Raw genomic sequence first — 26,448 nt, 5'->3', positions numbered from 1 at the left:
TTATATAGTGCAGTTGTTGTACTATACAAACTAGTATTGTGAACAATTAGTGAATTGGTAATGACCGTTGCACCCGGGCACCATGTACCTGACAAAATCATCGAATTTGAAGATAGAAAAAGAGTGTGAAGGAAAATAACACTTGTCTCTAATATCTTGAAAGGTGCAGACCAGTGTCACTATATACATTATTTAAAGTGCAAATATTGCTGTTCGGCCAGGCAGAACATTAAATTTGATCCCTCTCCCATTAAGAGGCCAAGGTTGTTAAAGAGCAGTCCTTAACAACAGGTTTGTTTATTGACTTTAAAACACTGAAGTATTGAAATATCCTTTAACAACGACTTAGAAATAAAAGAAACATATAAATATGAAATTCAAATACATTTCAGTGAGTTATAAAGTATTAACCTACCATTAATGCATTACACAGTAATCGTATCTCTCATAAGACGGAAAATTCACAAATATTTCACCATTTATGCGTTAAAAAAACGTCTAAACGGTTCCACACTTGGCTTTAAACTTTATGGGAGGTTTTGTATTTGATTTTTTTATTTTTTTTTATTTAATAGGTGTAGTAGGTGTCTGCAGCGGCGGTGGCGCCCTCTGTGCATCTTCCTCATCTTGCTGGTGGTCTGCCTCACCATCCAGACCCTTCACACCCAACCGTCCAGGTGAAGTCCCATCACCGTTCACCGTCTGTTAACAAACTGTTGAGTTGAGTAGAAACCTGTATTCTTTTTTATCTGTGTACCTGCCTATTTAAGAGGAAAGGTGCAGAGATTACTATCCTAAGAACCAGTTTATTTAAATCTTCTTCACCTATTTCTTCAGTCGGATTTTGTGTAGGTACGTGCTTCCAGCGGCGTGAAACCTCTTCTGCGTCATTAGGGGCACAAACACAAAAGGAATACAAAAACCTGTGGAAGATTTGGGAACAGCGTGTTATGTCATTTTTTAACTAACTGAAAAAATTGCAAAAATCGCACACAAAAAAATCTTTAAGACTGAGGCTTCGCCATACTTACACCGAGAGACTTATCGTAAATATTAAAACGCATCGGCCCAGTGTTCAGATGTGAAATACATTTTCCTATTTTCTACCAATTTTAAACGGTGAACTTGTAAGTTGTCTAACATTTCTAGCCGCTTCTGGAACTCACAGTGAGTGGAGACGAGTTCACAGGAGCGGGAGAGAGGATCTGCTTAGGCTACGGCCACATTTCTCAGTCTAATCATGTTCTTCATCAAAACGTAGCTACAAGTCCAATGCTTCAAATGAGGAGTCACAATAGTTAACAATAATTCTGTGAGAATCCAATGATGCTCTCAGTTTAAACTTTTTTTTAGAATCGGTCAATCAGTTCTCCAACCACAGTGATTTGTTCCAGCCATCCATAATCCATTGGTACCCTGCTCACCATCAACTGTCTGTGAACGCCACCTTATCTCCATGGCAACACACACACACACACACACACACACACACACACACACACACACACACACACACACACACACACACACACACACACACACACACACACACACACACACACACACACACACACACACATACGGTACAATTCCACTATCACTATTATGGAGGGTGTCGTAGAATTTGCTTTGCTTCCCCAGTGATGCGCAGGTTTGACTTGATGCAAGAGTGTTTATGCAAACACACAGTTGGAAGCCTCCTGACAGTCATGCAGACACAGACACATCACAGACTGTCTCGAAACTCCCCCTCGTCGTGACTCCCCACACTTCTGAAGGCCTTGGAATCTTGGCGGTTTCCCTTATCTGGGAGACATGTTCTACGGACGTACAGTGAAGCCAGTGTTAAGAGAGACAATATACCACCTCCTCTCGGATCAGAGGCGTTGGTTAATCAATAACAAGGAACAACCCCAGGTTATAATAAACCTCTTGCGTGAGTTTTAGCACTGTGAACATAGATTTGTAGAACAATAAACGTACTGTGTAACTCACTATCTTAACTTAAAATATGATGTTTTATCACATTTAAATGACATTTGAAAATTAAAAAACACACGTTTCAATACAAACATAACCAAATGATTTTAACCAGGGCTGAGAGGTTCTATTGGGAGTGGCGCTCGTCCAGAGAGCATCTGAAGACAGACAGGGGGAGGAGTCAACACACACACACAGGTACACCTGCAGACCAGGACAGACAGACAGACAGAGAGCAGGAGTCTGCAGACTGGTGGACCTGGAGCTGAATCTGGGGGTCTTGATAGGAAGATGTCTGTTCTGGACCGACTTCCCTCTGCGGCCTCATGAGTCCAATTAGAATTATTTTAATATCCTATAATATGTATTTGTTGTATGCATGTGATTCCATACACACAACAAAATTACAATAGGTGGTGCAAACCTGGACAATGTATGTACTGGTCCAGGCTGTGTGAGGTAGAAATCAGAAAGGCACTGGTATACTTCGTATGTATACTGTGTGTCCTCTTTGTATGTGAACGCAAACAGATAGTGACTATCTGAGTGCAAGGGAATAGAAAAGAACGCTGAGCAATGAAGCCAGGATAGTGTTGGTATCTGGAACAATCAGTGTTGCTGGTGCAACAATGTTAGTAAACGCTTGGAGATCTCAAACAAATCTCCACTCATCTGGTCTGCCAGGCTGTGGGTTTGGCAGAATCATTGTGATACAGGGTCGACAAGTTTCAATTAACACACCCCGCTCAATAAAGGATGAAATTACTCCTTCTATTCCATCAATGGCAGGGGAGCTGGTATTAACATCGACAACACGCCTTTTCCTCTAGAGTCAGAGACGTCGGTTAATCAATAACAAGGAACAACAAGAAGCCGTGATAAACTGAGATCTGAGGTCAGCTGTGAATACCTCAATCAACACGATATAAAGTATCTCAGTATAAAACCGTACAAAGGTCTTAAGATTTTCTATGACAGAGGACATACTAGTCAGCAGCGAGCGGTAGGCACACACACAATGTCATATGAAACTTTCTAGTTTTAAAATGTATATTACAAAAACATAAGAACATTCAAAATATTAATATTGCTTCTTGTAAAGAGCACATATCATATACCACTTCTTGCCTCGCACTGGGACTCAGTATCTGGAGTAGTCACATTTTTGGCATGAAGAGGGTTCCAAGAGAAATTTTGTTTCTGTCTCTCACGTCCTCCAGCAGTTCTTCTGGATGGGAACACTTTGACAAATGTCTTTACTTTTAAAGCTCACACACCCAGAAAGTCACGGTAATGTATTCCTGATGGCCTCAAAAATGAATTTGTCTCAGAAAAAAGAAAAACTAACTTGATACACTTTTCTATGAAAATTATGCTTTGGTTTTTTTCTGTGTTAAAAGTAAAAACCTTTTTTTTTTTACTCTTTCAGTGCCCTTTGGAAGCTTTTTGCTCTTGACGGGAGACCTGCAGTGAAATACTTGAAGACAAATGACGACACCTACGAGCCTCATCCTCAGAACAACACGAAAGAGCCTCGTCCTCAGAATGATCCCAAAGAACCTCGTCCTCAGAACGACGGTCCTCCTCCTCCACTGGTTCAGCAGAACTTCAGACTCCAACAGGATAAACACCCCACAGATCATCCACCTCCTATTCAGGGGTTCCAGCAGGAAGATGGCTTATTGGAGGTCAAAAGTCAAAATGAGGCAGCTGGAAATCAGTCCAATGATGGGCTTCTGGAAAGAAGGAAACAAAACCCCCCGAAATCCTGCAAACCAAAATCTCACATTGTTTTTCTGAAGACACACAAAACAGCGAGCAGCACTGTCCAAAACATCCTGTACCGGTATGGTGACAACAAGGGGTTAATCTTCGCCTTGCCCCGGAACAAAAAGCACATGATGTCCTACCCGAAATTATTCAACACAAGTTTTGTCGAAAAGAACAGCCTGAAGAATTTTGACATTCTATGCAACCACATGAGGTTCAGAAAGTCTGAGGTGAGCTTCTTCACAAAATTATTCTAAATTAACTTTTATTGTTGCCGTGAGTGTTTGACTGTGAATCACTAGTTCAGATAGTGTGTCAATGTAAACCTCATTGTCACAAAAAAATCAGAACCTTTGAAGACTTGGTCTTGGCAGTTCATTCACATCTTAGGGTTTGGTATCTGGGGAATTGATTGAATAGGCAAAGATAAGAACAGGGAAAATCTGAGATGTGGCAAAAAGTAGACAATTGTCAAAACCACATGAAGACTAAAATGACATTGACAGACTCTCCTGAATATGAAAAGTACTGTTTTGTCTGTAAAAGGTCTATAAACCAGTTTTACTGTAATGTTCATTCATGCAAATGTGAAACGCCACACTGTTGTCTTGTATTTGAATGACATAACATCATATTTATTTTACATTAATTGTTGCTTGTTATCTTCTGTTACAGGTGGAAAAACTGATGCCTGAAGATTCCTTCTACTTTTCTATTGTGAGACATCCTGTGTCAATGATGGAGTCTGCTTTCATGTTCTACAATGGCTTTGAAGCCTTCGATAATTTCACATCCCTGGAAGACTTCTTAGACAATGGCCAGGATGGCATACAGGACAACCATGTTCACAACACTCTTGCTTTTGACCTCGGCTATGACAACACTGCCACAGCTGACACCTCAGGCCTGGAGACAATAGTTAACAAAGTGATTGCTGGCATAGAAAAGGACTTCCACCTGATTCTTATCACTGAATACTTTGATGAGTCCATGATCTTGCTCAAGCACGCCCTCTGCTGGTCCCTGGATGATGTTGTTTCCTTTAAGGTCAACAGTTGCGCTAACCAAAGTCTTACTTCTGTTTCAATGACAACTGCTGAGAAAATCAAGAGATGGAACATTTTAGATATATATATAAAAAAAAATTATATATATATATATATATATATATACTATATTATTGTTATTGTAGATATTTTGGGATCATTTAATAGATTTCAACATGGCTGCAGCAGAAATTCCCCTTGTGGTATTTTTCCCCCTTTCATTCTGTTCTGCCTCCGAAGGGACATGGAGGGGGAAAAAAAGAGGAGGAAAAAATCTCAACAACATTTTCTTTAAGTGTGAGATGTGGATCAAAACAATATTTGTGTCAGATTGTTCATTTTGTTCACAGGAACGTTCTATTTTACTGACCGCCATTTTTACACGAACCGAAAAATGAAAAACGAGGAATTTTAAGAGAAGCGGTGACACGATCACACTGCAATGCATGATGGGAGAATATGAGCACGATGATTTAACTGAAACGTCTGTAAATTAGTCTTTAGTGAAAACTCAGTAGTTCGTTTTGTCAGTGAAACATTTGGAACAAAGATGCTCATGTACATGACGGTTTAGTGGATTTGGTGCGAGTGGCCGGACCGTGATTGAAACGTATGTGCGTGTGAACCGCTCGAGCTTCCGTTTGGTTTTATCATTGTACTTACTTGACAGGAAAGCCACTATTAACAACGAGATGGATCTCTTCGGATGAGGAACAAACATTGCACTAGTTCGTGACTGCATAATTTGTGGCAGTGGGAAACTGCGTTTGCACTTTGGGCTGAATAAGTTGTTAAAATACAATAATAATTGGTGTACCTGATGAACATCTTTAAACTGAAAATGAATGGAATGATTGTCACTATGAAACATTAAATCAACTCAGTCATATGATGTAGACGCACACTTTTAAAAAGATAATTGTAAAAGGGTGAATGTAGATTCAACACACCAAGGTTTTACTTTGTATACTTTTAAAATAGACCATTTTAATCTTGTGTAATTTTTCATTAGGGTTGTGTACAGTTGTACTATTACGTCGACTGTTCTTTGCTTTTAATAATTGAATTGTAAAAAGTGAGAAAGGTGTTTCTAAATTAATGAAATTACATATATAGCTAATTTTGTTACGACTCTGAAGCTGAGCAAACATGTTGGAGTGTTCTGACTGAAAATGGATCTTTTGTCTAATTTCTAAACAGACATCAAATTCCTACATAAAGAAGAGTTGAAGACCCTTTAACTGATTTACTGTCCAAGAGACTTTTAATAGAAGGCAATGATTGAACGCAACGTTAGATAAATATTGATGGGCTGATGATAAATGGACTCACGAAGCTGCAGAGGTGACTTGATCCAGACCAGACATCTTCCTGTCGAGACTCCAGATTCAGCTCCAGGTTCTCCAGTCTGCAGACTCCTGGTCTGGGGTCCGTTTCACGAAGCAGGTTTAAGAAGCCATGGGCTTAACACCGAGCTCTGAATTGAGTTACACTGAGATCGAGAACGCGGAGTTTTCGGTTTCACGACGCCGGATTTTGATCAGTTTGATGAACTCGGAGTAGTTTCACCTAGAGTCAAGCGCGTGCACCACGACTCTAAAAAGACCGCATCAATGGAGCCCCGATTCAACGAGTCACCATGACAACTGAGACGCGGAGGGCGGAGTTTTTGACGCCAGTGGAGCAGGAAGTATTGATCCGATCATATGGCGAATATGAACGTATTCAAAAAAAAATGCAACAGCGCAGCGGCTGCTAAAGAGAGGGAGGCGGCGTGGAAGAAGATTGCTGCTCAAGTGAATGCGTAAGTTCAAACGTCTTTGTCATCGCAACATTATTGCAAGGGAATACTGCTTGATGGTAGCTTATTAATTTATTTCGTTTGGGTGCAATTCCGCGGGGGAGAAGCGCTCTTGGCAGCAGCTGAAAGTGAAATATAAAAACATTGTCCAATCGGGTAAGACCGCTGCCAATTTAATTGTTAATCAATACATTTCTTAACGTAATTTCGATCATGTGTGACATTGTACAGTAAATATCAAGTGGCCATTTGACTGTGCAGGTGTTTTATTCCCAACATAATGCTGTTTTCAAACACATAAATGTCTTCTCACCCATATCATGTGCTGTCAAATAATTAAGGCTAAACTAAGACAGACTTTACTCAGCCAACAGAAAGAAGGCAGATGCCTGTAAAACGGGTGGTGGCCCAGCACCTCCACCTTTAATAGAGGCAGAGGAGCCCTAAGCCAGAATGTTGGGAGGCCAGTGGCTGAGGGAATCCCTGGAGGAGCTCCTCTTCAGAGCTCACCCCTCAAGATACCACTTCCTTCCTAATATATAATATGCCGAGGCCTATATATCTCTTTATGCCTCCTTTTGTTCATCTTTATTTCCCCATCATGTCTTTTTTTGTTGTCACCCAACAGATTGTGATGGTGCTCTCTGCCTGCTGGACCCCCTCATGCCACAACATACCTTGTAAGTAGGCAACACTCCAAAGATCTTGCAAAATGGTAGTTTAAATATAATGAAACATATTCATCTAGGATGAAGAGTACGAGGAAACCCTGTCTGCTGCCTTTACAGAGGAGGATCCACAAAGGCCTATAGAGGTATGATAGTTCTCATCCTGTTTACATTTCTGAAACATTGTGGTGGAATAAAGAGGGATATTTTGTCTACACTGAAGTATTGACACATTATTTTTAACAGGGCATGGCTGGGCAGCAGCAGGAGGGTACCTCAACATCCACTGCAAGGACTGACAGTGAGACAGATATTCAGTAAACACCAGAGGTTCATTCTGTGGAATTCATGTCCAACTGTAATATTTGAATGTCCTCCTTATGTCCTCCCAGTTATCTGTAAAACAGATCTATAGACTCCACCTGCTCCAGAAGATGGAAAACACTGCTAAGGAAATGCAGATGTGTAAATTGAACTACTGGAGCACAAGTTAAGGGTGGGTGTACAGTCCCAGGTGAATTATGCTAACTACTAACTACATTAACTAAACTAGCTCTTGTATTTGTAGGAATTAAAAAAGACCAAATTAATTGTGCATCATGTCTTTATTTGGTGGTGGTGGTGGTGGTCAGACCCCGAAGTGATGATGGCATATGGTGTCTCTGACAGCTCTGCCATTTGCGAGGAAACTCAGCGCAACACACAATATCTGCTATGACGTCAGGGCAAGGCTCCGGCTGGTGATGTTGCTAATGTACAGAGCGATTAAACTGTGGATGTGCATAATGGTCTCTGCAGTAAAACGGTACCGCTCAAAAAGGAAGGTGTCTGCAAATGCCAGTACATCTATGCGCGGTCTGATGATGCGAATATTAAATTCTCGGCGAAGTAATGCTGCGCCTTCATCAATCGGATCATTATCAAAAGCACATTCCATATTGAGGGAATAAAGTTGACGTGTAATTTGCCTCGGGAATAAGGCACTGCAGAACTGTTTCGCCAAAACTCCCCCGCTGAATGAGGAAATGAAATCCCGTGTCCGTTGGAAAGGGGGCGGAGCCAGAGCAAAACTCCGTGTTCACTGACAAAAACCTGCTCCCGACCAGGTTAGTTCTAGGGCGTCTGTTGCCCCGGTAACTGACCGGGAGTTGACGTTACACCGCTTCGTGAAACAGGTTTGAGTTACCCCGCTTCCTCCGGTTTGAGTTACCTCCCTTTGTGAAACGGAAAATCCCGCATTTCCCTCAACTCGGTGTTCAATAACCTGGGGTAATCCTTAAACCTGCTTCGTGAAACGGACCCCTGGTCTGTCCTGATCTGCAGGTGGACCTCTGTGTGTGTGTGTGTGTGTGTGTGTGTGTGTGTGTGTGTGTGTGTGTGTGTGTGTGTGTGTGTGTGTGTGTGTGTGTGTGTGTGTGTGTGTGTGTGTGTGTGTGTGTGTGTGTAAAATACCAAACCAAGGGGGAATTGAACAATATTTCAAGTACAATTACGAACACATTTTGAAAATTATTTAGAAAACAAATACAATGCTTACAGGCAACAGGCAAAAAAAAATTTCTCGCATGGAATATTTTACATTTATTCCGTTCATCAGTGGACGTGTTTCCCAGTGTCACAATTCAATTACAGAACCCAAATACAGACTTGGACTCAAAGATGAAAGTTCAAAAACTCTTTAGTTCGGTAAAAAAAACATAAAACCAAAAGGTTCTGAACAAACTGAGCAAAAAGGTGGTCGACTAAAAGGCAGGACAAAGTGAAAGAAAAAGTTCAGGATAAAAAGAAACACTAACACAAAACACCAGCAGAAACGTGGGAAGTCTAGGCACAAATGAACTCAGACGATCTTAGTTGGGCGAAGTTTTTTTTTTTCATAGATTCCATTCTTAATAGAATAAAATAATTGATAACTATCTTCCATTATCATTATGGATAGCCAAACCACCAAAATCCAACATAACCGCTCCTTATGAGATAAGAAATCATAATCAAGAAACATAATTGGTGTTCAGGCTGAAATCACAACAGTCACAGCAATAGTTCGACTAATTTGCTCTGGATGACGAGGAGTAACTTCTATTGCTGTCAAAATGAACACGTTAATTGTGGCGATTAATTTAAAACGTTTCACTCGTTAAAAAGAATTATAGTTTTGTTTACTTACAGGTTCCTTTGGGTTGTATTTTTTTTTGTTTGTTTGCATTTTAACTCTCCAACCTTTTGTCAGGTGAGCAACAGGTGCAGCAGCACGGAGCCACCCGGCTGCAGAGCAGCACAATACCTCGTAATGATGGGAGACACATTATTACACAGAAAGTTGCACTTTTAAAAAGTTGCCTTAAGGCTCGTTTGAGGCAGTGAAAGTCGTTGTTTTGCAGCTGAACAGCAGGAGCCACCAAACTGCTAAAGCTGGAGGAATTACTACAAACTTGTGGGTAAATTATTAATTTATCCTCCTTCTCTCTCTCTCTCTGTCTCTCTCTCCTTCTCTGCGTCTCGTGTCTATGTTCTTGTATGTGCGCACACACGTGTGGCGTTTCTCTCGTTCCCCCTGTTGAGAGTGTGTGTGAGTGGTTTCTTTTTGTATTAGTATTGTATTAATTATATTATTGCAACTTAATTCATGTCATTGAATTCACAATTTTATTCCTAGGAATATCAAAGTGTTGGACCTGCACACTAACGTTTAGTCTGGGTTTTGTTATATTATCTCTCTTTGTGGATATTCTTGGGTTTGTTTTTGCTTAACTTGGAGAGAAACAGTGTTCACCCAAAACCAGAAGCAAGCATTTGAACATGCTTGTATATAAGTATACAAAATATACTTATACATGTGTTAAGTCTACATTAATTCATTTTCCATAAAAAGATTTTTATTACTAGCTTGTCTTAAGTTGAAAAAGTTTGAACAATCGCAATTAATTACAGAAGATTGTGAAATTAATTATAGTTTTTTTTAATCAATTGATAGCACTAGTAAATTGTTAATATCTGTTTGCTGTTGCATGTTTATTGATTTTTTTTCTTCACTTCGAAATTGAAGAAAAACTTGTAGACTTTTACTTCACTTGTGTTTTTTCAAACTGCTTTTTATACAAAAGTTGTTTGTACTGTGGTGCTGACATTATCATTCTTTGGCATTTTTCTTTGGTTTGAATGTCTAAGTTGGGATTGAGGTTATAACCTTGAAGGACCACTGTTTTACGACGGAGAGGCTCCGCCATCCTCTCTTTTACCTCCATTGCATTGACAGCCTGTCCACCTTCCAAGCAGGTGTTTGATAACTTGGCTTGTAGTTCCTTCAGTTGAGAAACTTCAAGCTTCATCTCCTCTTCCCCAACCAGACTTCTCACTTTGTTCCAGAAGGTGGTGTTAAAGTGTTGATAAATCCTCCAGTCTAAAATGTTCCATCTCTTGATTTTCTCAGCGGTTGTCATTGAAACAGACGTAAGACTTTCGTTAGCACGACTGTTGACCTTAAAGGAAACAACATCATCCAGGGACCAGCAGAGGGCGTGCTTGAGCAAGATCATGGACTCATCAAAGTAGTCAGTGAGAAGAATCAGGTGGAAGTCCTTTTCTATGCCAGCAATCACTTTGTTAACTATTGTCTCCAGGCCTGAGGTGTCAGCTGTGGCAGTGTTGTCATAGCCGAGGTCAAAAGCAAGAGGGTTGTGACCATGGTTGTGTGTCAATGATCTGTTATCTTGGCCATTGTCGAGGAAGTCATCCAAGGATTTGAACCTGCTGAAGATTCTCAGGTTCCTGAAGAACGTAAAAGTAGACTCCATCATAGACACAGGATGTCTCAGAATAGAAAAGTAGAAGGAATCTTTGGGCATCAGTTTCTCCACCTGGAGCAAAACATAAAGTAACAAAGATTAATGCATAAAAAAATAAAAACACTATGAGTCATACATACATCAAATACATGATACTACTGTTCCAGGGTCTTACTGATGGTTGTGCCTTCGGCAAAACACTTTACCACAGTGGCTCATGATAGTGTTTAGTAAGCAAATTCACACACACATATATATATTTTCATGTTTCAAAACATCCCTGCCTTATATTCAAGCAGTTTGCTTTTTTTTCTATCTCTTCCTGGACTGTGGCCTTGTCATGGCAGAAAGACTCGTGTGATCGAGTGACCCTCAGATCTATGGCAGTAAAGGAGTCATTGTACTGGACCGTTGTGGGGAAGAGAGAGCTGAGCAATAAAGCAAAACTCTCTATATACCTGCCGGTCTACATCCCCACATTCACCTGTGAACTTTGGGTCATGACCAAAAGAATGAGATCTGGGATACGAGCGGCCGAAATTAGTTTTATCTGCAGGGTGGTGGGGGTCAATCTTCGAAACAGTTCAGCTAAATGTTTTTTTCCCCCTGAAAACAGATGAAGCAAGAACTAAGTTGTGCAGTTGAAAAGTTAAAATGCCACTTCATGGACATGTGGCTGGTTTGAGGGGGCGTGGCTGGTTTGAGGGGGAGTGGCTGGCATGAGGGGGCGTGGCTGGTGTGAGGGGGCGTGGCTTCAATACAACATTCGGAGGAAACTTCTTGTTTTAATTCATATGAAATAGTATTGTCACCGCCTCTATTTTAAAAGGAAATCAATACTAACTAATCAATTACTGACTTTTACTGAGGAGCACAACAGTGATGTTTACACTGACACACAATCTGAACTAGTAATTCACAGTCAAACACTCACGACAACAACAAAAGTTAATTGAGAATAATTTCGTGAAGAAGCTCACCTCAGACTTTCTTAACCTCATGTGGCTGCATAGAATGTCAAAATGAGTCAGGCCGTTCTTTTTGACACAATCTGTTTTAAAATATCCTGGGTAACACAGACTGAGTCCATCTCGGGGCAAGGCGAAGGTCAACCCCCTGGTGTCACCATACCGGAACAGGATGTTTTGGACAGTGCTGCTCCCCGTTTTGTGTGTCTTCAGATAAACAATGTGAGATTTTGGGTGGCAGGATTTTCTGACGTTCTTTTCCCCTCCTCCCAGAAGCTTATGATTAAACAGCTTTCCAGCGCGCTCATTTTGACTTTTGACCTCCAATAAGCCGTCTTGCTGCTGGAGCCCCTGAATTGGACCGTCATTCTGAGGCTCTTTGGTGTCGTCATTTGTCCAGAAGTTATTCACTGCAGCTTTCCCATTGAGGGCCAAAAGGTTCAAATGGGCACTGTAAAAGTATAAATACATAAATAAATTAATCAATACATTAATACATACATACTGAAGGAATATACAAGTTAAACATTTGATTTCTGTGGGACAACTGAACACATTGTATTCACTTGTCTTTCTACACAGCTGGGATTTCTCCCACTGCTAAAGTTGGGAATAACAAAGCTATAAATTCATGTTCAGGGACATTCCAAGTTGGTTGGCGATGTCTCCTCAACGCTCCAATTTGCAAAAACATGGTCAAGGGAAGATTGGAACAGATAAGAGGTCAGAGGTCACTTTGGTCCCACGGAACGTCAAGCTCTGAGAAGAACCAGTTTGAAGCAGTTTTGGAGACAAAGGAATAGCAACTTCACCATAGCAACGCATACATCACGAGGAACTGACCAATGTGAGGTTGAGGTGTCATATGCAAATGTATAAATATGAACCACGCGTTGCAGCGGGGCCCTTCTTCACTGTAGACCCAGCCTATATACTTGGGTCTGCAAGGAAGAACAGTCCGAGCTCGTATAATGTAATCTCTGATATATGGAATTTTGTAGCATTGTATAATCTGATATGCATTTTTGTAATCTTTTGTTTGTGTGATTATTAAATACATTATTGAAGAAATTGACGCTCTCTTTCTGCCTCTCCTGGATCAAACGAACACGCAGGAATTCAGGGGAACACAGGTACGAATTCCAACAATACTCACACATACATAATCACATATAATAAACGCTATGTTCACAGAAAAGTCTATCAAGTACATTTTTTGTTTTTTCTGAGAGCCAAATAATTGTTTAGGCCATCAGGAGTACGTGACTGTGACTTCCTGGTTGTGTGAGTTGAAGTGTTTCATCACAACAGTACATAAAGCTCGAAAAGCAAAGGCATTTATGTTGGTAAATGTATTCTTCGTTTTACCAGTGCTTCTTAACAATACATTTTATACTGTTGAAAAGCATATTTACTTGTCTTGTAAAAATGTTACCACATTTGCAAGAATATGCATTTGTGAGATGAGCAGCAGAGCTGAATATCAATTAATCAATGAAAATGTACTGATGTAGCCCTTTCAACAGCCCAGAGAGTATCCAAAGTGCTTCACAACTTCATTGCAACACAGTTGCTTGAATAGGAGACAGCAATCAAATGAACAAAGAATCTGCAAAAATAAGCAAAACAGCACTATATATATATATATATATATATATATATATATATATAGTGAATAAAATGTGAAAAAACAAGATGAACTATCACCATACCACTTAAGCTAAAAGCTGTCTTGAGCAGAAAGGTTTTGAATCTTGATATAAAGAGGCCGATGTACAATGGTGAACATGAAGGGGGAGTTTGTTCCAGAGCTGGGGATACAGCGAATGGCGGGTCAGCCTAATGTTTGTATTTTGATCGTGGCCACTGGTCAGATGACCTCAGGGCTCTTTTGTGGTCCCATAATATTAAAAGCTCAGATAAAATAATAAGAAATTAATTTGAACAAGTCCCCCAAGAGCTTGAAAATCAAACATTAAAAGTTTGACAGGAATTCTGGACCAGACCCAACCCGTCATACATCGTCACCACAAACTTCTCCAGGGTCTCCAGATCATCATCAACTCGAAGCTGCCACCCTGCAGAAGGGAGCGGGACTTATCGTGGGCCCTAATCGACCGTTCACTAAGCCCCACCCCCAAATACAAAGGAGCCAAAGGCATTCAACTACCAGCTGTCCAGAAGCGCTCTCTCGGAGAGGCTTGGTAGAGAAGCATGAGAGCAACAGGGTCAAAAGGTTGAGCCGACCAGTTGAGAAAAATGACCTCTTGTCTTTTGGAATATTTTATAAAGACCAAAATGCAGGAGATTGTCTGTTTGTCTTTATTGGAAACATCATGGAAATACCAGTATATACCTTTACTACGGATGCATTTAGTGGATTTTTGTGCACCAAGGTCCTAAAGTAGAATCATATTGTTGTTGTTGTTGTTGTTGTTGTATAATGTATATGTAGAAAATATATATTATACATATATACATTATACAATATTTATTTATGTATGTATGTGTTTATTTATTTATTTGTTTGTTTCTTTGTTTCTGTATTTCAGTTCAACAAAGAAACTTACACAGACTGTACTCTGACAGACAGACTTACTTGCCACCAGTCACTGCATGAGCATTTTATTTATTTATGAAATGCAAAAAGTGTCTGTGTTGAGTGTGTCTGAGAGGAGTTGCCGAAAGCAAGGGGGAGATTTTTAATCTGCTGCAGACCCATGATGCTCACAGCCGTAATGGACTATGGGAGACTGACTGACTGACTGATTAAAAGCTGTAAAATCGTCGCCATAATGGAGCAGGAAAGTTTAATAACAGTGATACGACGTCACCTGAAAGGTTGGAAGGTGATGCCGACCACCAGCAAGATGAGGAGGACGACCACAGTGCGACGCCATCGCAGCCGACATCTCCTAACATTTAAAATAAAAATGACAACAAAAAAACAAAAACACAATCTTTAGAGTGGTTTCTGAACGTGTGGGAGGATAAACAGCCACGTGATGCATCGCCAGTCTCCAGCTAACAAGCCTCAAACAGTGAATCATAGTGTGCATTATTTTCAATAACACGCTGCACTTCACCCTCACCTATGGTCATGAACTATGGGTCATGACCGAAAGAACGAGATCCCGGATACAAGCGGCTGAAATGAGCTTCCTCCGTAGGGTGTCTGGGCGTCACCCTTAGAGGAGGGGAGGAGCTCAGTCACCCTAGGGTGAGGAGCTCAGTCACCAGGGAGGAGCTCGGAGTAGAGCCGCTGCTCCTCCACATCGAGAGGAGCCAGCTGAGGTGGCTCGGGCACCTGTTTCGGATGCCCCCCGGACGCCTCCCTCGGGAGGTGTTCCGGGCATGTCCCTCCGGTCGGAGGCCTCGGGCAGACCCAGGACACGCTGGAGGGACTATGTCTCTCGGCTGGCCTGGGAACGCCTTGGGGTGCCACCGGAAGAGCTGGAGGAAGTGTCTGGGGTAAGGGAAGTCCGGGCAACTCTGCTCAGACTGCTGCCTCCGCGACCCGGCCCCGGATAAGCGGCAGAAAATGGATGGATGGATGGACGCTGCACTTCAGGACAGGAGTGTCGTACGCATGATCGAAGTCAATTACCTGTTTTTGCACATCATTAACCAGTTGAATCTCCTCCAAAGTAGCGTAAAACTGACCAAAAACAGGCAAATGTAACTTTTGATCATCAGATTCAGTCTCGACTCAAACATCTCTACTTCATCTTTTCACCATTGTTTACTGCTGCCTAATAATTCAAAGTGTTGTTTTTTCTCCAATCCACCTTTATTTCTAAAGTACACAAACTGAAGAACGCAACTCCACACTGTCGCTTAATAATCGCAACGACGACAGACTCCATGCTCCAGGTGGCGCTGCAGACGCAGTGTTTGAGAATGCCGGACAGAAAAAAGATTGTTTTGGATCATGTGGACATGGTGGAAATGCAGCTTTTGTCTTAATCTTAATATGTGTGATTCTTTTAGGGGTGTGTATAGTTGTACAGTTACATTGACTCTTTGTTCATTTTCTTTTTAATAAATAATTGATTTTGCATTAATTTTGTCAGACCAAAGTGAGGAAGGTGTTGCCAATTGTACGTAAAAATAGATTATAACTACAGTCTTTACATATTATGTGTGTGTGATTATTAAACGGACAACATATTCCAACAATATGTAGAAGAGCTGATGAACCAAATTCATCACAAATCAGATGGACGTAAGATAAATGGACTCACAAAGATGCAGCGGTGACTTGATCCAGAACAGACATCTTCCTATCAAGACCCCCAGATTCAGCTCCAGGTCTACCAGTCTGCAGACTCCTGCTCTCGTCTACCTGATCTGCAGGTGTACCAGACTGCTTGTGGTCTTGTTAGTTTTGAGTGTGGGCAATTTACCCTGAGGTGCTAAAGTGTAAGGTGGTATTACAGGTAAGCCCAGATTCTCTGTGTGTGGTGTGTAGGTTTACAGTCGAGGTTTCCGTATGTTGAAGTGTCCTTGCTGTGTGAATGACACATGAATGAATGGTTGAACACGAGGATCATGTAAAAGCAGGTTGAGACTCTTGAAGCATTAAGAATATGAATGATTATGATGTGATTGGCAGCGTTGGGTTTGTCGTGGTAACTCCAACAATGATATGCATTATCCTCCCTACTTCCCTTTGAGTTCATGTATCCATTAGTTCCACTGGGATCATGTATCTAAAAATATGTGGGTGGAATCGACGTCTTTCTGTAAGGCGTCATACCACTTTTACTAGTTAAACCTGCCTCTGTCAGGTTTGTGTGATCTATTCAGTTTTAAAAGACGAGTTTCATCTCATCTCATTAAGAGACAATAGCTTGAATGTACCAGATGGGCGAGGCAGTCTAGTTGCTGAGACTTGCATTTGAACAAACAGTGGAATTCACAGACTTGTGTTATTATCAGGTAAAATATGAATGCAATCATATGTTGGAGAGTCTTGATTTAAAAAAAGAGATAGTTTAAAAGGGTTCGAAGAGGCGATACGACAGGACATCTCTGGAGGACGCAGATTTATATTATTCTATACAACAACCCATTCATTTTATTTTTTTTAATTTTATTAAATGTTATTCAATTTGATTACATTTTATTTACTTTTATTTATACAAACATTAAGATATAACTAAGATAAACACAAACAAAGAAAAATTATTGTCTTGACTCCTGCAACTGGCCCTCCACAGAGACAGGCTGGTACCGTACAGAGGCGATGCACGCCCAATCCAGCGACCGGTACCCCTGGCAAAACCCCCCCGGAGAGACAGAGCAGCCACAACACCAGAACCATGGACTGTTTCCCCTTCTAATCCCCCACAATCCCCCCCAACCCTAAGCCCACCTGCTGCTCAGCCACAGGGTGCTGCAGGACCGCAGATACAGCCCAGGGTGCCCCCTTCCAGGAGACCCCAGAGACTGACAAGACCCCCCCGGGTATCTCAGAAACTTTTTGTGTGATCCCTCGGGGCGAGGGATTCAGTAAGGGGGGGCAGTGTAATATTCTGCAGTTGTAATATAGTTGTGAGTTTATTGTCTATTAATGATGTTCTGATGGTTCCGATTGTTTTGTTGTTCTGTGAATGCACCGTTGGATTGTGAGTGGCTGCGGGTGGAAAATAGGAGCGGGTCAGGTGTGCCGTGTGGGTCGGCCTGAGGAGAGCGGAGAGAGACGTGAATGAGAGAGAGCAGCCAGGTTTGTTGGAGATTGTGTATTGTATTGGCGTGGTTACGGCCTACAGTAACCAGGTTCTAGAAGCAAGCTAATTATAGATTTTGTTACGATTCTGAAGCTGAGCAAACACGTTGGAGTGTTCTGACTGAAAATGGATCTTGTGTCTAATTTCTAAACAGACATCAAATTCCTACATAAAGAAGAGTTGATGACCCTTTAACTGATTTACTGTCCAAGAGACTTTTAATACAAGGCAATGATTGAACAGAACGTTAGATAAATATTGATGGGCTGATAATAAATGGACTCACGAAGCTGCAGAGGTGACTTGATCCAGAACAGACATCTTCCTGTCGAGACTCCAGATTCAGCTCCAGGTTCTCCAGTCTGCAGACTCCTGGTCTGGTCTGTCCTGATCTGCAGGTGTACCTGTGTGTGTGTGTGTGTGTGTGTATGTGTGTGTGTGTGAAGTGTGTGTGTGTGTGTGTGTGTGTGTGTGTGTGTGGTGTGTGTGTGTGTGTGTGTGTGTGTGTGTGTGTGTGTGTGTGTGTGTGTGTGTGTGTGTGTGTGTGTGTGTGTGTGTGTGTGCGTGTGTGTGTGTGTGTGTGTGTGTGTGTGTTTGTGTGCGCGTGTGTGTGTGCGTGTGTGTGATGTTTGCATGTCTTTTCTGGAAATACCACCTTCTTTACAGGCAAATCCAGATTCTTTAAATTCGTCAAACCACTTATGGGCTTAACTATGTACATTCTGTACTTACCCTGTGTGGAGAGTGTGTCTGTTCCATCTGTTCCATTATTTCACACAAACTGAAGGAGAGGAGTTATTCTGAGAAATCCAATTCAATTAAAAACTGCATGTGTAGCAGAGCAAAAACCCTCAATAATCAAATTATTTGATAACTGATCAAGGTTTTGACTTACTGAACCTCAAAAAAACCTGGTTATGAGGAGAAGAACATCTCAACCTCAACAAAGCCGTTACGGTGACGTGAGACCCGGGAGCGGAAAGCAGATGTAAAGGTTTAATTAATGTTTTGCTGAAGCAGGAAACTGAAATGAATCTTGATAGTCAAAATTTTTAAAGCACTATGAATTGAATGTACATAAATTCAACTTTTGCACTGAAACTGTAACAGTAATTGAAATAAATCGTTCATTCATTAATTTGCAAGATTAATTATCTAAGCAACTAAATACTAAGGTGCAACTTCATCAGAACTTGGAATGCAAAAAATTGTGTGTGTGTGTGTGTGTGTGTGTGTTAGTGCGTGCGCGCGCTTGTGTGTGTGTGTGTGTGTGTGTGTGTGTGTGTGTGTGTGTGTGTGTGTGTGTGTAAAATACCAAATCAAGGGGGAATTGAACAATATGTCAAGTGCAATTACGAACACATTTTGAAAATTAGGAAGAAAGCAAATACAAAGCTTACAGGCAACACAAATATTTTTTTTCTCGCATGGAGGAATATTTTACATTTATTCCGTGCATCAGTGGGCGTGTTTCCCAGTGTCACAATTCAATTGCAGAACCCAAATACAGACTCGGACTCAAAGGTGAAAGTTCAAAAACTCTTTATTTGGAAAAAAAAAAAAAAAAAAGGTTCTGAACAAACTGAGCAAAAAGGTGGTCGACTAAAAGGCAGGACAAAGTGAAAGAAAAAGTTCAGAATAAAAAGAAACACTAACACAAAACACCAGCAGAAACGTGGGAAGTCTAGGCACAAATGAACTCAGACGATCTTAGTTGGGCGAAGTTTTTTTTTTTTTAATAGATTCCATTCTTAATACAATAATAAAATAATTGATAACTATCTTTCATAATCATTATGGATGATCACCACCAAAATCCAACATAACCGCTCCTTATGAGATAAGAAATCATAATCAAGAAACATAATTGGTGTTCAGGCAGAAATCACAACAGTCACAGCAATAGTTCGACTAATTTGCTCTGGATGACGAGGAGTAACTTCTAGTGCTGTCAAAATTAACACGTTAATTGTGGCAGTTAATTTATAACGTTTCACTCGTTAAAAAGAATGATAGTTTTGTTTACTTACAAGTTCCTTTGGGTTGTGTTTTTTTTTGTTTGTTTGTATTTTAACTCTCCAACCTTTTGTCAGGTGAGCAACAGGTGCAGCAGCACGGAGCCACCCGGCTGCAGAGCAGCACAATACCTCGTAATGATGGGAGACACATTATTACACAGAAAGTTGCACTTTTAAAAAGTTGCACTTAAGGCTCGTTTGAGACAGTGAAAGTCGTTGTTTTGCAGCTGAACAGCAGGAGCCACCAAACTGCTAAAGCTGGAGGAATTACTACAAACTTGTGGGTGAACTATTAATTTCTCCCCTCTCTCTCTCTCTCCTTCTCTGCGTCTCGTGTCTATGTTCTTGTATGTGCGCACACATGTGTGGCGTTTCTCTCGTTCCCCCTGTTGAGAGTGTGTGTGAGTGGTTTCTTTTTGTATTAGTATTGTATTCACTATATTATTGCAACATCGTTCATATCATGAATTCACAATTTTATTCCTAGGAATATCAAAGTGTTGGACCTGCACACTAACGTTTAGTCTGGGTTTTGTTATATTATCTCTCTTTGTGGATATTCTTGGTTTTGTTTTTGCTTAACTTGGAGAGAAACAGTGTTCACCCAAAACCAGAAGCAAGCATTTGAACATGCTTGTATATAAGTATACAAAATATACTTATACATTTGTTGAGTCTACATTAATTCATTTTCCATAAAACGAGTTTTATTTCAAGCTTGTCTTAAGTTGAAAAAGTTTGAACAATCGCAATTAATTACAGAAAATTGTGCAATTAATTATAGGTTTTTATAATCAATTGACAGCACTAGTCAATTGTTAATATCTGTTTGCTGTTGCATGTTTATTGAATTTCTTTTTCTTCACTTCCAAAGTGAAGAAAAACTTGTAGACTTTTACTTCACTTATGTTTTTTCAAACTGGTTTTTATACAAAAGTTTTTTGTACTTTGGTTCTGTCGTTATCATTCTTTGGCATTTTTCTTTGGTTTGAATGTCTAAGTTGGGATTGAGGTTATAACCTTGAAGGACCACTGTTTTACGATGGACAGGCTCCGCCATCTTCTCTTTTACCTCCATTGCATTGACAGCCTGTCCACCTTCCAAGCAGGTGTTTGATAACTTGGTTTGTAGTTCCTTCAGTTGAGAAACTTCAAGCTTCATCTCCTCTTCCCCAACCAGACTTCTCACTTTGTTCCAGAAGGTGGTGTTAAAGTGTTGATAAATCCTCCAGTCTAAAATGTTCCATCTCTTGATTTTCTCAGCGGTTGTCATTGAAACAGACGTAAGACTTTCGTTAGCACGACTGTTGACCTTAAAGGAAACAACATCATCCAGGGACCAGCAGAGGGCGTGCTTGAGCAAGATCATGGACTCATCAAAGTAGTCAGTGATAAGAATCAGGTGGAAGTCCTTTTCTATGCCAGCAATCACTTTGTTAACTATTGTCTCCAGGCCTGAGGTGTCAGCTGTGGCAGTGTTGTCATAGCCGAGGTCAAAAGCAAGAGTGTTGTGAACATGGTTGTGCGTCAATGATCTGTTATCTTGGCCATTGTCTAGGAAGTCATCCAGGGATTTGAACTTACTGAAGATTTTAATGTTCCTGTAGAAAATAAAAGTAGACTCCATCATAGACACAGGATGTCTCAGAATAGAAATGTAGAAGGAATCTTTGGGCATCAGTTTCTCCACCTGGAGCAAAACATAAAGTAACAAAGATTAATGCATAAAAAAATAAAAACACTATGAGTCATGCATACATCAAATACATGATACTACTGTTCCAGGGTCTTACTGATGGTTGTACCTTCGGCAAAACACTTTACCACACTGGCTCATGATAGTGTTTAGTAAGCAAATTCACACACACATATATATTTTTTCATGTACAGTGGGGGGAAAACATCCCTGCCTTATATTCAAGCAGTGTGCTTTTTTTTTTCTGTCCCTTCCTGGACTGTGGCCTTGTCATGGCAGAAAGACTCGTGAAATCGAGTGACCCTCAGATCTATGGCAGTAAAGGAGTCATTGTAGTGGACCGTTGTGGGGAAGAGAGAGCTGAGCTATAAAGCAAAACTCTCTATATACCTGCCGGTCTACATCCCCACACTCACCTAGCAGCACAGGACATCACAAACTGATCTCACCACAATTCCCTCACACATACTCAGCTGGTTATAACTCCAAGCAGAGAGGCGTAGCTATATTAATCAGCAATAAAAAACAATTATTTCATAAAGATACAACCATAGACCCAGAGGGAAGATTTATAATTATTCATATCTCTCTTCAGAACATAGAGATGTGTATCGCAAACATCTATGGTCCAAATGTTGACGACCCCTCCTTCTATCACAACTTCTTCACCAGCCTCTCAACACACTCTGACAAAACACTGATAGTTGGAGGAGACCTCAACATAGCCATCAATCCACAAATGGACAGAGTTAGTAAAGCAGCAAACACCAGACACTGGGAATCACCAGATATAATACAGCAGTACATGAGTGACTATGGATTTGAATGAAATAATTGAACACAAAACACAATCTCAACTACAGAGATTACGCTGGGAGAACTTTGAACATGGCAATAAATCAGCAAACTCTTAGCCAATCAGTTAAAACGAAACAAAGAAAAGTGTACAATCACCTCAGTTAAAACTCAAAATGGTGAAATCACTTGTGACCCTCAGGAAATAAATACTGCTTTCAGAGAATTTTATAGAAAACTTTACTCTTCACAAATTGACCCTTCACAATCTGAAATAGAGAAATTCTGAGCACAGTTGACCTCCCAAAATTAAAAGACGAACAGATCCAAGGCCTTGAAGCTTCCATCTCAGTAGAAGAACTGCATGAAGCTCTCCAGCACATGCCTGATGGTAAAGCTCCAGGACCTGACAGATACACTACTGAATTTTACAAAGAATTTTGGCCTTTACTCTCACCAATTTTTTTTTGGAACAGTTGAGGAAATTAAAGAATATTCATCTCTCCCCCCACATATGAACTGTGCAAATATCAATCTTCTTCTTAAACCGGATAAAGATCCTACACTACCATCTAGCTATCGCCCGATATCACTAATCAATGTAGATCTTAAAATAATCAGTAAAACATGAGCAAGCAGAATAGAAAAAAATACACCCCACATCATACACCCTGATCAAACAAGGTTCATTAAAGGACAACACTCCACTAACAACACACGCAGATTAATTAATCTTATAGACCACTGCCACCAGAATAAACAAAAGGCCATTATCACCTCCTTAGATGCAGAAAAAGCTTTTGATAGGGTAAATTGGAAATTTCTACTCGCTACACTATGGAAATTTGGATTTTAACAAAATTACCTCTCCTGGATAAAAACATTGTACACCTCACCCAGTGCCTGTGCTGATTTTTCTTATTTTCTGCTATTGTTCTGTCAGTTATCAAAATCATGTTCTTGTTGTTTTTTTGGTTTGTTTGTTTGTTTAGTTTTTTTATGTTTTGTTCTTTGTTTTGTGTCCTTTTGTTTTTGTCTTTGTTATAATTGTTGTGATTATTTTGGTTTTTGCTCTGTTGTTGCTCAGGCTGGTTTAATCCCATGGCAGTTGGAAAATATTTGGATCACTGTGATTATTGTATTATAATTTTAAAATAAATGTATGTAGCACTAACAAGGGTATTGTTTGTATCTCCCCACCAAGTCTTTCTCTGTCTTTCCTCTCTTCTCCTCTATCCTTTCATCCCAACCAGTCCGCAGAATGCCGCCACCTCTGAGTCTGGTTTCTGCAAAGGTTTCTCCCTGTTGGGGGGAGTTTTTCCTTTCCACAGTCGCAATCACACCTGCTTGATCATGTGGATATGTTGGGCTTTTCTATTTTCTCTATAAAAGCACATTGGAATGACTGTAATGTATTTAAAAATGTTTTTTTTTTATTTAAAAAAAAAAAAAGAAAGAAAAAGAAAAGTTAAAATGCCACTTCATGGACATGTGGCTGGTTTGAGGGGGTGTGGCTTCAATACAACATTCGGAGGTAACTTGTTTTAATTCATATGAAATAGTATTGTCACTGCCTCTATTTTAAAAGGAAATCAATACTAACTAATCAATTACTGACTTTTACTGAGGAGCACAACAGTGATGTTTACACTGACACACAATCTGAACTAGTAATTCACAGTCAAATACTCACGACAACAACAAAAGTTAATTTAGAATAATTTCGTGAAGAAGCTCACCTCAGACTTTCTGAACCTCATGTGGTTGCATAGAATGTCAAAATGAGTCAGGCCGTTCTTTTTGACACAATCTGTGTTAAAATATCCTGGGTAACACAGATCGACTCCATCTGGGGGCAAGGCGAAGGTCAACCCCCTGGTGTCACCATACTGGTACAGGATGTTTTGGACAGTGCTGCTCGCCGTTTTGTGTGTCTTCAGATAAACAATGTGAGATTTTGGTTGGCAGGATTTTCTGACGTTCTTTTTCCCTCCTCCCAGAAGCTTATGATTAAACAGCTTTCCAGCGTGCTCATTTTGACTTTTGACCTCCAATAAGCCGTCTTGCTGCTGGAGCCCCTGAATTGGACCGTCATTCTGAGGCTCTTTGGTGTCGTCATTTGTCCAGAAGTTATTCACTGCAGCTTTCCCATTGAGGGCCAAAAGGTTCAAATGGGCACTGTAAAAGTATAAATACATAAATAAATTAATCAATACATTAGTACATACATACACACACATATAATAAACACTATGTTCACAGAAAAGTCCATCAAGTACATTTTTCTTTTTGCTGAGAGCCAAATAATTGTTTAGGCCATCAGGAGTACGTGACTGTGACTTCCTGGTTGTGTGAGTTGAAGTGTTTCATCACAACAGTATATAAAGCTCGAAAAGTATGTATGTATTCTTCATTTTACCAGTGCTTCTTAACAATACATTTTATACTGTTGAAAAGCATATTTACTTGTCTTGTAAAAATGTTACCACATTTGCAAGAATATGCATTTGTGAGATGAGCAGCAGAGCTGAATATCAATTAATCAATCAAAATGTACTGATGTAGCCCTTTCAACAGCCCAGAGAGTATCCAAAGTGCTTCACAACTTCATTGCAACACAGTTGCTTGAATAGGAGACAGCAATCAAATGAACAAAGAATCTGCAAAAATAAGCAAAACAGCACTATATATATATATATATATATATATATATATATATATATATATAAAGTGAATAAAATGTGAAAAAACAAGATGAACTATCACCATACCACTTAAGCTAAAAGCTGTCTTGAGCAGAAAGGTTTTGAATCTTGATATAAAGAGGCCGATGTACAATGGTGAACATGAAGGGGGGGTTTGTTCCAGAGCTGGGGATACAGCGAATGGCGGGTCAGCCTAATGTTTGTATTTTGATCGTGGCCACTGGTCAGATGACCTCAGGGCTCTTTTGTGGTCCCATAATATTAAAAGCTCAGATAAAATAATAAGAAATTAATTTGAACAAGTCCCCCAAGAGCTTGAAAATCAAACATTAAAAGTTTGACAGGAATTCTGGACCAGACCCAACCCGTCATACATCGTCACCACAAACTTCTCCAGGGTCTCCAGATCATCATCAACTCGAAGCTGCCACCCTGCAGAAGGGAGCGGGACTTATCGTGGGCCCTAATCGACCGTTCACTAAGCCCCACCCCCAAATACAAAGGAGCCAAAGGCATTCAACTACCAGCTGTCCAGAAGCGCTCTCTCGGAGAGGCTTGGTAGAGAAGCATGAGAGCAACAGGGTCAAAAGGTTGAGCCGACCAGTTGAGAAAAATGACCTCTTGTCTTTTGGAATATTTTATAAAGACCAAAATGCAGGAGATTGTCTGTTTGTCTTTATTGGAAACATCATGGAAATACCAGTATATACCTTTACTACGGATGCATTTAGTGGATTTTTGTGCACCAAGGTCCTAAAGTAGAATCATATTGTTGTTGTTGTTGTTGTTGTATAATGTATATGTAGAAAATATATATTATACATATATACATTATACAATATTTATTTATGTATGTATGTGTTTGTTTATTTATTTATTTGTTTGTTTCTTTGTTTCTGTATTTCAGTTCAACAAAGAAACTTACACAGACTGTACTCTGACAGACAGACTTACTTGCCACCAGTCACTGCATGAGCATTTTATTTATTTATGAAATGCAAAAAGTGTCTGTGTTGAGTGTGTCTGAGAGGAGTTGCCGAAAGCAAGGGGGAGATTTTTAATCTGCGCAGACCCATGATGCTCACAGCCGTAATGGACTATGGGAGACTGACTGACTGACTGATTAAAAACTGTAAAATCGTCGCCATAATGGAGCAGGAAAGTTTAATAACAGTGATACGACGTCACCTGAAAGGTTGGAAGGTGATGCCGACCACCAGCAAGATGAGGAGGACGACCACAGTGCGACGCCATCGCAGCCGACATCTCCTAACATTTAAAATAAAAATGACAACAAAAAAACAAAAACACAATCTTTAGAGTAGTTTCTGAACGTGTGGGAGGATAAACAGCCACGTGATGCATCGCCAGTCTCCAGCTAACAAGCCTCAAACAATGAATCATAGTGTGCGTTATTTTCAATAACACGCTGCACTTCACCCTCACCTATGGTCGTGAACTATGGGTCATGACCGAAAGAACGA

At 40.3% G+C, this 26,448-nt stretch overlaps 2 protein-coding genes across 2 annotated transcripts; both read right to left on the bottom strand.

The window, feature by feature from the left end:
- Positions 1-9,491: 9,491 nt before the first annotated feature.
- Positions 9,492-12,154, bottom strand: LOC308140863 (galactose-3-O-sulfotransferase 2-like; the record flags this gene model as incomplete). Its single annotated transcript, XM_080510814.1, has 3 exons — positions 12,031-12,154; positions 10,505-11,122; positions 9,492-9,530 (listed from the first exon to the last, which is right to left on the bottom strand). The coding sequence occupies exons 1-3, from the start codon at positions 12,049-12,051 to the stop codon at positions 9,492-9,494; spliced, it is 678 nt and encodes a 225-aa protein (XP_080366940.1). The 5' UTR covers positions 12,052-12,154.
- A 7,270-nt stretch (positions 12,155-19,424) lies between these two features.
- Positions 19,425-26,222, bottom strand: LOC308140274 (galactose-3-O-sulfotransferase 2-like). Its single transcript, XM_080509962.1, has 3 exons — positions 26,153-26,222; positions 23,999-24,437; positions 19,425-21,458 (listed from the first exon to the last, which is right to left on the bottom strand). The coding sequence occupies exons 2-3, from the start codon at positions 24,017-24,019 to the stop codon at positions 20,673-20,675; spliced, it is 807 nt and encodes a 268-aa protein (XP_080366088.1). The 5' UTR covers positions 24,020-24,437; positions 26,153-26,222; the 3' UTR covers positions 19,425-20,672.
- Between the last annotated feature and the right edge of the window lie 226 nt (positions 26,223-26,448).

The sequence above is a fragment of the Blennius ocellaris genome, assembly GCF_963422515.1.
Source record: "Blennius ocellaris genome assembly, chromosome: 2".
In the NCBI taxonomy this organism is placed as follows: Eukaryota; Metazoa; Chordata; class Actinopteri; order Blenniiformes; family Blenniidae; genus Blennius; species Blennius ocellaris.
The sequence above is the reverse complement of the archived record's forward strand: the minus strand, read 5'-3'. Positions and strand labels throughout refer to the sequence as shown.